We start from the raw sequence: 12796 nt of genomic DNA on the forward strand, positions 1-12796 counted from the left end.
ATAGTTTTCTTTAGTTTCTTAAAAAATATTTTAGCTTAGTCTGTAATGAATGAAAAGAATATGCTCTATATCACATTGAAAAGCATCACAATGAGATTACAAATCATAAGAACCACTAAATTATACTTGTAGGTAAAAATGGTTGGATTATGTATTTAGCGTGAAGACTATGGCTGGAAGGAGTTTCCTCAGAGGAATAAAATATTTGAATGGAGACATTAATTTTGAATCACTTTGATCGGGGGGGGGGGCTAATTTAAGGTTGCTAAAAGTCGAGTTAAAAACAAAAAAGCAATTGCGAATTTCTTACAGAATGGGGTATTAGGACTTCCCACACCAGGAATATGGTGCTGTGAAAAACAAATTCTTAAAAATCCAGATAATAATTGGGTTTCACTCACTTGTAAATAATTTGAAATAGATATTAAATGTAAATTGAAAATAATTGCATCCTCAATCAGTTGCTATCTCCTTCCCTGTTTAAATAAGCATTTCCTCCCTGAGAAGGTTTTTGAAATGGTATGGGTTCCTGGCAGAGCTAAACTGTGCATTTGGGGTGTGCCAGGGCATGGGCTTGGTGTAGGTGTGTTTTGATAAACTGCAGAGGTCTGCAGTGGTCTCAGATTCTTGTCTAAGCCATCGCTGCTCTACTTCTAAGTCTCTTGACTAATGTAGAAAACAAAACAAAAAACTCCACAACAAACCTAGACAAGCTTATTTAGTCTTGAATAACCACTTTTTTTTTAAAGGTCTCAAATTCAAAATTAAAGCTTCCTTTGATTGTGAGCCAAACTTCCACACTGATCAGTTAAGTTTGGATGATAGTTTTTTTTAATACATTGATTATAGTGTGGATTGTAAAAATTTGGGGTACAGAGTGCAGGTGTGGAGGGCAGTGGACAATTTTGTGTAGTTGGGTCTTGGTCTTTCTTTCCACCTTCCGCCTTTTTTCTTCCCGAAACAGGGTTTCTCTGTAGCTTTGGAACATGTCTTGCAACGAGCTCTTATAGACCAGGCTGGCCTCAAACTCACAGAAATCCACCTGCCTCTGCCTCCATAGTGCTGGAATTAAAGGCTTGCACCACCACTGCCTTGCCCTTGTTCCCATCTTTGATGAGGGCTGTGGGGCTTGAACTTGGGACCACAGATTTACTGCAGGAACTCTTACCCACTGAGCCATGCCTCTAGCCTAGTTATGTTATGTTATGTTATTTATTTTTAAGTTCTGTACACTGAGCCTAGGAATTTGTACATGAAGCAAGTACCACTGAGCTACATTCCCAGCCTGTGGAATTGTGCTTTTGAGTTACTATTTTAATTTCCCCTTTCCTCTTGACTTTAGGCCCCGGAGGTATTGGTACTTTACCTTCTGTTACCATATCACTGGTCAGTTTCCAGGGAAAGTCTTTTGTTTTTGTTACATATGTAGTAAACAGTACACTTTTTCCCCCCTTAAGCCATTTTGGAACCAAACTTTAACAAATGTTATTTAAAAGACAAGTTGAATAAGGATGATACAGAGTTTAGTAAATACATGGTGGTTCTTTTTCCAATTCTAGCTTGCCCTCCTGTGTGAATCACCTCAGGTCTCCACCAGGCACCAGATTCCAGCCCCCTTCTTTCCTTGCTCCATCCTGCCTTGGGAAGCAGGGCTGTTCTGGGCTACTTCACCAGTCCCATCCTCCTTTTTCCAGATTGTTCTGTCCTTCAGAACCCTGCTCACCCTATTTATCATTCATGGCTCTGCTAGAACTCTTCTTGTCCTAGAAGGCGGTTGGTCTTTTCCCAGATAGGGTCTTGCTGTGTCGCCCAGGCTTGCCTCAAACTCCTGCTCCTCCTCCTCCTTCACCTTTTTGAATGCTGGGATTACTGGCCTATGCCACAACACCTACCTACATTTTAACGGTGTTTTGATGAGAATTATTTTTTTTCTGTAGGCTTTCTATCTGTGTCTCACGTCTCACGGTATCTAGCACGTTTGCTCTTGATGTTGCTTGCTTGTTTGCTTCCCTGCATTTTCTCCTAAGTGGTGAGGAACTTGGGTCTAAGCTTACCTCACTGTACAAGTGGCCTTTAACCTGCCTGTTAAATGAAGGGGCGAATGGTCTAATTCCCCCTTCTAACTGATCAGCACTTTTTCTTGGTGTTGAGTCCACTCTACAGTTTTTCTAGCTTGGCATTATGTTCATTACCTAGTGTCTTGGGGTTTCTGTTGCTGCAGTGAAACACCACAACCAAAAAGCAAGTTTATTTGGTTTACACCTCCACATTGGAGTTCACTGTTGAAGGAAGCGAAGACTGGGACTCAAGCAGGGCAGGAACCTGGAGGCAGGAGGTGATGAAGAAGCCATGGAGGGATGCTGTTTCCTGGCTTGTATCCTAGTGCTTGCTCAGTCTGTTTTCTTAGAGAACCCAGGACCACCTGCCCAGGAGAGTCCATTGATAATGGACTGGGCCCTCCCACATCAATCATTTATTAAAGAAATACCCTGCAGGCTTGCCTATAGCTCAGTCTTACTGAGGCATTTTCTCAATTGGAGTTTCTTCCGTTCAAGTGACTCTAGCTTGTGTCAAGTTGACATAAAACCAGCCAGCACACCTAGGGAGTCAGGTGACTGGAGAAGGCCAAAATGAGAGCTGCTTCTACCTTCCTCACAGATGTGGAGAACCACAATAGGTTAGCACAACTTGGCAATGGTGTTTGCTTTGCTGAAGGGTGACTTGCTGCCCTGTGCTTCCAGGTGGCCCTGAGAAGACAGCAGGCCCAGGAAGAAGAACTGGGCATCAGCCACCCCATCCCGCTGCCCAGTGCAGCTGAGCTGCTCGTTAAGAGAGAGAATAATGCCAGCAACCCGTGCCTGATGGCTGAGACCAGCAGCTCTGCCCAGCCTCCGCCAGCCAATACTCCCACCTCTGCTGCCTCAGGTAACTTGGGGGCTTGGGTTTACTTGGTATAAGGGGAAGAAGGAGGGTGGTGGCCACGTAAACAGTCTCAGGGCCCTCCTGAGTGCCACGTGACATTCTCTGCCTCTGCTGCTTTGCCTTTGGCTGCTTCCCAAGATGCCCGTGGCTTCTAGATGCAAAGTGTAAACAGCATTGTCTTGCTGTTCATCAGTTTCAAGAGTTGTAATCGGAGAACACCGGGGAGAAGTGAGATGGTTCATGTATCTTCTGCGTCCATTATGGGGTCCTTCTGAGCGGGAACTCAGAGTCCTTGTTTCCTGGGACTGGACATCTCTTCCTCTAGCAGGGACTACATCCCCTAGGGGAAAGGGTCTGAAAAGGCACATTCTAGATTTCACATTTGAACAGTGAGAGGGAACACGGGAGGCATGCGTGTGCCGAGTGCCTTCCAGGGGTTGTGAGTACGCGAATCCATCTCTCTTCTTTCTCAAGTCACTGTGAGGCAGGGATAGTAATTCTTTGGAACAGGCTTGATAGCTGAGGTAGGAGCTAACTGAATGGCCAAATTGATTGAACTAGGAAGTCTAAATCAAATCAGTTCCTGTGCCTTCAGAATTCAGTATTCTATCTCAACGCCAAAGAACCAAGTAGGTGAGTGCTCACTACGGAAGCCTCCAGCCACGTGTGGTTTAAAACTGTTCTTCTGAAATACAATGAGAACATTTGGTTTTTCCAGTGCACTGGCCACGTAGACACATTCACACATATTAGATACAGAAACACCTACACACATTCAGTAGGCACATATGGCCCAGGGCGTCTGCAACAAAGAATGTATTTCTGTCCTTCAAATAGTTGCGAGTGCGGTTTAAGAGCACTTGCTACTTTTCCAGAGGACTCAGTGCAGTTCCCTGTCAGTTCGCCATTACCTGTGACTCCAGCTCCAGGAGATTCAGTACCCCTTTCTGATGTCCACGGGCACCTACACATGTGGCATTTACACATACGCGCGTGTGCGCGTGCACACACACATTCACATAATAAATAAAAAAAAGTAAAAAAGTTGATGGTGTTGGTTTGGAATGCAGGGGGTACTTAAGCAACCTGCTAGTGTTCTTTTGAGTTCAGGAGTTTCTGACAACTCAGTAAGAAGTGCCCCTGTGTCCGTGGGGCATAGGTTTCAAAAACTAGGTGAATGCTTGAAACTGAAGACAGTACTGAACCACAGGTACATATATACACACAAGTATACACACATACAGACAAGGCACACGAGCACATACAGGTACACATATAACCACATATTCAAGCACATATATAGGCATGCATGGATAGGCATACGTACATATACACATACACACAAATATACACATGCACACAAGGAACAAATCCATATACATGTCAACAAATAACCACATATGTACTCATATACCATTTATATAAAAAGAGACTCATATGCCCACGTACACATTCATACACATTCATACACACAGCACATAGTCACATTCACATAGTGAACAGACTCTTAGATACAGAAACACTTATACACACATGCAGACACAAACATGATAACACAGGGACACACTTGCACATTTACATGTGTTCACACAGACACATACACACATGCACATTCATATGCCCACAAACACGTACTATGCTTTCCTGTGTCTATACACTTGTGACAAAGTTTAACTTGTAAACTAGGTATTAGTAACTGCCAATAACTGGGGTAATTGTAACAACATATTTAGAATAAAATTATTTAACATTTTTGGTTTATTTTTGCAATTTTCCATTTAATACTTCTGGACCATTCTTGATCCTCCGGTAAGTGAAATCCCAGCAAAGGAGACTTGGGTAAGGGAGAGGCTACTGTGCATACTGAGAGTCCCGGCATATCTTTAGGGTCTGCTGTGGCTCCATGAAGCACAACCTTGCACTGTGTACCGCCTTAATCAAGCTTTCACGAATCACTGTTTGCTGGGCTTAACCACCAGGATAGCAATACTCAGCCCCATGTCAGTAGCTGTGCAACTTTAGATAAGTTACTCAGGTACGCTGGGCTTCCTGTTTCCCCCTCTCAAAAAGCGAGAGCATTCCTGGGGGGTGAGTGCTCCCGTGAGTCCCGCCTGTAAAGGATGAGGTAAGCATGCCTCCAAGAAGCAGGGATGTGTGTCTGTTTCTGTCACTGTAGATCGTTGAATTAACAAAGGAAAAGGCACCAGTGTCCTAATGTATGGTGATGGGATTACATCCTAAGGAGTGAAGGGCATAGGAGATACAGTAATACATTTATCCCTGAGCTACTGAGGCTACAGTTTAGACTGTATACTGTCTGGGAGCCGCGAGGGGAGACTCTGCTTCTGTTTAGAGTTGTGGGATAATCACACTGTGTATCAGTACCTTAGGAAAAGCCAGCCCACATCTGATTTCTATAGGAAGGGTATTGTTTTCTGCCAGTTTTGGCACCAAAATTAAAAAAAAACACAAAACAGAAGAGTGTTTTCTATTTTTCATTGGATTTGACGCTCATAGTACATACTTAGAATAGTTTCCAAACTTGGCTCTTATAGGAGCAGGGAAGTTATGGCAAGGAATGTCTAAGTGGTGGTGGGATTTACAGAAAGGAGTCGCAGGGGTGCAGAAGAGGGATCAGGGTTAAGGAGGACCCCAACCCGATTCCTCTTTAGCCTCAGGAGCTGACAAACCTCAGGGTCCTCTTGGCATCTCGAAGCATCAAGCAAAGGGAAGGGGGGGGTCGTTTGGGCCAGTCTGCGCTGTGCTCATTCACGGGGGGCCGAGTGGGGGCCGGGCTTGGTCTGGAGGCTCACTCTGCCTTCCCGAGGAGACAGACTCCCCACCAGCCGGCTCAGCTCTGCCTACAGGAACTGCAATAGTCTCCTTTATAGAACTGACTGTGAGACGTCTGAATTGCAACTGATGACTTCTGGACCAAGTCGGGATACGAGCATCAGGGAACTGGAGATGGGAGTAGAATTAAACTACTGTATTGAGAGGGAGGAGAGAGAGTAACAAGATAGAGGCTTGAAGCTTTTAGCAGCACATGGAAATCAACCTCTTAGGTAGCTTGCTACCAGCAAATACTAAGCATATTTTTTAGAGATTCATTTGAAGTAACATTTACTTCAGGCAGGCGAGTATTAGGTAGTGGTCTGGAGAGAAGGCATAATGGTTAAAATGGCTTTCTGTGCCTGAGGACCCAAGTTCTAGAACCCATAGGGGAAGGAGAGAATTTTGTTTTCAAGACAGGGTTTCTCTGTAGTTTTGGTGCCTGTCCTGGAACTAGCTCTTGTAGACCAGGCTCGTCTCGAACTCACAGAGATCCGCCTGCCTTTGCCTCCCAAGTGTGGGATTAAAGGCGTGTGCCACCACCGCCAGGCAGAGAATTGATTCTTTAATGTTGAACTCTGACCCCACACATGACCTGTAGCATACATGCCCTTGCAGCCAAACACACACACACTTTAAATTAAATTGAACAAAATTTAAATATTAAATATTTATTATAGAGTAGAAAGCATTCAGAGGAGGCCAGGGAGATGGCACACTGTGCTTGCTCCGTAAGCATGAGGACCTGGATTCAGATCCCTAGCACCCATGGAAAAGTCCTGTGTGGTAGTGTGTGTTCATTACCCAGTGCTGTGAAAGGGGTAGAGACAGGTGGATCGCTGGAGTTTCCTGATCAGCTAGCCTAGCTAAAACAGAAAGTTCCAAGTTCAGTAAGAGACCTTTAGAGGGGATGGAGAGATGGTTCAGTGGTTAGGAGTACTCGCTGCTCTTAGAGAAGATGAGGGTTCAGTTTCCAGTACCCACATGGTGGCTCTTAATCCTCTGTATCTTCAGTACCAGAGGATCTGATTCCCGCTTTTGACCTCTGCGGGCACTGTGAACAAACATGGTGTACATACATCTCTGTAAGCAAAACACCCGCGCACATGAAATGCTCAGATAGTGCGCATACACACATACAAACAGGCAAAAACACTTGTATATGTAGAAATAAACTTTCAAAAATAAAATGTAGAGTGGCAGAGGAAGACACCTTACACCAGCCTCTAGCTTACACACACAAACATACACACCAGTCTGATTTACACACACACATACACACCAGCCTATGATTTACACACATACATACCAGCCTCTCTGACTTGCACACACACACACCAGCCTCTGGCTTACACACACACATACACACATTAGCCTCTGACTTACACACACACATACACACCAGCCTCTGATTTACACACATACATACTAGCCTCTCTGACGCCAGCCTCTGGATTACTTACACACACACACACACACACACACACACACACACACACACACACACACACAACAAGCCTCTGACTTAAACACACAAACACACACATTAGCCTGTGGCTTACATACACAAATAGTCATAGACACACACACCAGCGTCTGGCTTACATACACACACAATCATAGACACACACCAGCCTCTGGCTTACAGACACACACAATCATAGAAACACACCAGCCTCTGGCTTACACAAACACACACACATACAAACCATCCTCTGACATACATGCATACATACACACCCAGCCTCTGGCTTATACACAAATATACACATCAACCTAGGGCTTATACAAGCACACACACACATACACACACACACACACACATACAAACACATGCACACACCAGACTCTGGCTTACACACGCACACCAGCCTCTGGCTTATACACAAACATATACACGCATCAGCCTAGGGCTTACACAAGCACACACACAAGCCTCTGGCTTACACACACACACACACACACACACACACACACACACACACTGAAAAAATGTCTTCAGGGAAAGGTCATTGTTCTTTGAGTCCAGCCTGAAGTTCCCACGTATCATTTCAGTAAAACTTGCTGCATGTAGCTGGGCGGTGGTGGCGCATGCCTTAATCCCAGCACTTATGGGGCAGAGGCAGGTGGATCTCTGTGAGTTAGAGACCAGCCTGGTCTACAAAGTGAGTTCCAGGAAAGCCAGGACTGTTACATAGAGAAACCCTGTCTTAAAAAAAAAAAACACCCACAAATAAATAAATAAATAAACTTGCTGCATGTAAAAGTTTCTGACCCTTATTATATACAAGAGTATAATGCTTACACATGACCTTTTCCCTTAATACAGCTTGGAATTCTTAAATATTTATTTTATTTGCAATTATGTATACGTATATACATACACATATGCATACAGACATACGTACACACACACACACGGGCTGGGGTACATATGAGTACAAAAACTCATGGAGGTCTGGGGTCCCCCTCACCCCCAAGGTGGAGTACTGCCTGATATGGGAGCTGAATGCTGACCCTCCCTCTGCAAGAGCATCTGTGCTCTTAACCACGGAGCATCTCTCCAGCCTGGCTGGGGATTCTTAATTGCATAGTCGTTATACAGATATGGGAGGGCTGAGTGGGAAGTGACTTAGTGATTTAGCAACCGACAGAAGTGGTAGGCATGGTGCTGGCTGGCATAGTAAAATCTGCCAGCCTGGCTCCCTAGGGACCTGGAATTAAACGCTTGCTGTCTCGTGTTTGCATGGCTTCTCACTTGGTAAAATGAAGTAGGCTTTTTCTTTCTTTCTTTTTTTTTGTCCTTGAATCTCAGTTATCATCTTTTGGCTCCTTAAGATGTCAAATGTAAGAGAGTTCAAGAATTATTGTCAAGACCATTAGCTGAGTTTTCAGGACACTTCAAAGGAAATTGGTTTACCAGGCTAAGCTTCTATGAGGAACTGAGGCCTACATCAGGTCAGGGTGTACATCAGGAGATGATCTCCGCAGTTTGTCAAGGACTGGCTAGGACAGGTTGCATGAGGTGGACCTCATATCTGTCAGATTCTATTCTTGCTATTTTGGGTGGGGATTCGTGTAAAAATAGCTTTTTGAATAAATTCCGTTTGTTATTGGTTCTTATATCAGCAGGCACACCACTGATCAGCACATAGCTCCTTCCCAGTTTGGAGGGCACCTTGGGAAAGAACAGTTTTTCGAGGGGCTTTAAAGGACAGTGACTTAAAATAGCAATTACAACATTTTTTTTCCTGTGATTTCATCTTTGAAATTTTAGGGTAAATTGAGTTTTTTTTCTATTGAGTTTTCAGCCAGTGCTGCCAACCGGTGTCGTCCATTGGTAGTATCTTACCCACGGCATTCCCCGAGCCCTGGCCAGCTCTGCTCCTGTGTCCGTGGATAGCGTTTTACCCACGGTATTCCCTGAGCCCTGCCCAGCTCTGCTCCTGTGTCCGTGGATAGCGTTTTACCCACGGCATTCCCTGAGCCCTGCCCAGCTCTTCTCCGGTGTCCGTGGATAGCGTTTTACCCACGGCATTCCCTGAGCCCTGCCCAGCTCTGCTCCTGTGTCCGTGGACAGCGTTTTACCCACGGCATTCCCTGAGCCCTGTCCAGCTCTGCTCCGGTGTCCGTGGATAGCGTTTTACCCACGGCATTCCCTGAGCCCTGTCCAGCTCTGCTCCGGTGTCCGTGGACAGCGTTTTACCCACAGTTTTCCCTGAGCCCTGCGCAGCTCTTCTCCCGTGTCCGTGGATAGCGTTTTACCCACAGTGTTCCCTGAGCCCTGCCCAGCTCTTCTCCGGTGTCCGTGGATAGCGTTTTACCCACAGTTTTCCCTGAGCCCTGCCCAGCTCTGCTCCTGTGTCCGTGGATAGCGTTTTACCCACGGCATTCCCTGAGCCCTGCCCAGCTCTTCTCCGGTGTCCGTGGATAGCGTTTTACCCACGGCATTCCCTGAGCCCTGCCCAGCTCTTCTCCGGTGTCCGTGGATAGCGTTTTACCCACGGCATTCCCTGAGCCCTGCCCAGCTCTGCTCCTGTGTCCGTGGACAGCGTTTTACCCACGGCATTCCCTGAGCCCTGTCCAGCTCTGCTCCGGTGTCCGTGGACAGCGTTTTAACCACGGCATTCCCCGAGCCCTGGCCAGCTCTGCTCCGGTGTCCGTGGACAGCGTTTTACCCACAGTGTTCCCTGAGCCCTGCGCAGCTCTTCTCCCGTGTCCGTGGATAGCGTTTTACCCACAGTGTTCCCTGAGCCCTGCCCAGCTCTTCTCCGGTGTCCGTGGATAGCGTTTTACCCACAGTGTTCCCTGAGCCCTGCCCAGCTCTGCTCCTGTGTCCGTGGATAGCGTTTTACCCACAGTGTTCCCTGAGCCCTGCGCAGCTCTGCTCCTGTGTCCGTGGACAGCGTTTTACCCACAGTGTTCCCTGAGCCCTGCGCAGCTCTGCTCCTGTGTCCGTGGATAGCGTTTTACCCACAGTGTTCCCTGAGCCCTGCGCAGCTCTGCTCCTGTGTCCGTGGATAGCATTTTACCCACAGTGTTCCCTGAGCCCTGCCCAGCTCTTCTCCTGTGTCCGTGGATAGCGTTTTACCCTCAGTGTTCCCTGAGCCCTGCGCAGCACTGCTCCTCTCCTTGGCTGCACAGCTGTCAGATGAAGGGATGCATTGTAGAGCACTGGCTTCTGCATGCATGGCCTTTGTGAGGACCTGAATGTTATCTCCCCTGGGCTCTCCCTTCTGGAGCACCCTGGACTTCCATCCACACACATCCCCACCCTCCCCCAGATCAAGCTCCACCCTACTGTCTGGGCCTCTCCCAACTCCTGCTTGTGTGGAGCCCAGTGGCCCGGATTCACTTTTTTTTCCCAGCTGGGTTTGTGTCTAACGTAGAAAGGACCCTTCTGCGCATCTCTTCAGCAGCTGGCGCTCTGACCTGAACTGTAGCCGTGTGGAAATAGAATGACCTGCGCATATTTTTCCAGAAAGAGCTTGTGATTTAGCAGTAAAGATAATGGATTATTTGTGCTTTTTTCTTTCTTTAGAAAAATAGGCATTTTCTTAAAGAGCAGCTTTAGGTTTGCCCCAAGATGGAGAGGACGGCCTAGGGATTTTCAGATGTCCTTTGGCCCGTCACAGGCATGGGCTTCCCCATCATAGCTAACTCCCCTGTCAAAGTAGCAGGCTCGTTAGTGAACCTGTGCCGTGACACCCATGACATCACCCATGATGCACGTTCAGATCCACTCACGGGGCCATACATGCTGTGGGTTTCAACAGATCCGTATCCTCCACTACATTCTTCTACAGAGTGTCTTTTCATCGTTAACTCCCTCTCTGGGGTCATAGAAATTGACAATCCCATTTCAGTTTTTAGCTGCAGGTTCTCACCCATGAAAGGAGGCAGCCGTCTCATTCAGACGGCTATTACAGTAACTCATGCAGACTGATGGAGAATCGGGATAAGTTGGGCGTTCTATGATTAAGGACCAATCTCAGTCGAAAATAGAATCGGAAATGATGTTAAGTAGTTAAAAGCCTTTAGATAAAAATATTATTAAGTTTTACTTTCAGAGTCAAAAGGTTTCCAAAGTTTCCAACAGAACAAAGCTCTGTTTTGTGGGGACAATGGTTGAGAGGCAGAATGGAAAGAAAACATTAGCTGGTGCTGCCCACCCCGTGCCCTGTGGTAAACGGGCTTGGTGGCTTTTGTTCAGGGCCAGTTTGTTTCCGTGTGTATTGGCCTCATGGGAATTGTCTGGCTAGTATTTTAGTAGTTACAACTGTAACCTACAGAGATGGTAGCCTTTCATTTTGTCTTTGCCTGGAAAGAATGTTTAAAGTCATGGAACGTTTAAATACAGAACTAACGTCACAAGTAAGTTGTATGACACCTGATAAAGCACATAAGAATTTTAACTGCTGCGCACGTTTAAGTGGTGGCGCACGCCTTTAATCCCAGCACTCGGGAGGCAGAGGCAGGCGGATATCTGTGAGTTCGAGGCCAGCCTGGTCTACAAGAGCTAATTCCAGGACAGGAACCAAAAAGCTATGGAGAAACCCTGTCTTGAAAATTAAAAAAAAAAAAAGAATATTAACTGCTTCATACCTGTCTGAAAAAAAAAAAAACTCTACAGCCAAGGATTGCATTCACTCATTTGATCAGTAAATCTTTTCAGGATGAATCAGTACAAGTGGAGGTTAAGTCGTGTTTTAAAACACGAGTGATCATGGACTCACCTATAGACATGAGGGTAAAACACTGATTTCCAGTGTGTATTTTCCATAGAATTTAAATTTTTCTTAAATGTTTGAAAATTTAGGACTGGTGAGGTAGCTTTGCAGGTAAAGGCACATGCTGCCAAGCCTGATGACCTGAGTTCAGTCCCCGGACCCCACATGGGTGAAGAGTGTGTGTGTGTGTGGGGGGGGGGGAGCAGAGGTGTACATCAGGTGACTTCCTCGGTCACAGCGCTTTCTGTTTAAATGTGTGTCTCGTTCTCTTGGTTGTACATTAAGGAGTAAGTTGCTGAGTCTTCTGGTAACTGTGTGCCTGACATTTGGAGGTCTTGCTAGACTTTTCTATAGAGGTACACTATTACGTTCCCACAAGCGTGTATGACAGGTACAGAAAATTCAAACTACAGTCTTTTTAAATAAAGAGATATACTGGGTCTGGTAGCATAGGCCTACAGTTTTGAGGGTGTCTAGAGTGAGGCGATGACGAGGGATGATTGTGGGTAGTTCTAGGCCAGCACTGATAATTTAGCAAGCTCCTGGTTTAAGGTTTTTTTGTTTTGTTTTGCTTTGGGGGGGGGGTTTGAGGCTGTAGTTTATTGGGGGAGCATTTACTTTACATGTACAAAGCCTTGGGGTTAGGTTTCTAGTCCCATGAAATAATGAAAATAATAATAATAAAAACCAAAAAGATACAATGTCTTTCTTCTAGCAGATATAGCAGGTGCTAAAACCCAGCTTGTGCCTCTCTGAGGACCAGAGAGTCGGTGGAATTGACAGCTGTCCTTCATGTTATCTTTGGAAGAGGT

General features: G+C 46.0%; 1 protein-coding gene across 1 annotated transcript in view; it reads left to right on the top strand.

Annotated features, from left to right (window-relative positions):
* The window catches only part of Dmrt1 (doublesex and mab-3 related transcription factor 1), an 87456-nt gene that overhangs the window by 1640 nt on the left and 73020 nt on the right, over window positions 1–12796 (top strand). The window contains exon 2 of the mRNA XM_075975053.1: window positions 2742–2925. Coding sequence (XP_075831168.1) covers window positions 2742–2925 — 184 coding nt within the window. The remainder of the gene's footprint in view (window positions 1–2741; window positions 2926–12796) is intronic.

Source organism: Microtus pennsylvanicus, chromosome 5 (assembly GCF_037038515.1).
Source record: "Microtus pennsylvanicus isolate mMicPen1 chromosome 5, mMicPen1.hap1, whole genome shotgun sequence".
Lineage (NCBI taxonomy): Eukaryota > Metazoa > Chordata > Mammalia > Rodentia > Cricetidae > Microtus > Microtus pennsylvanicus.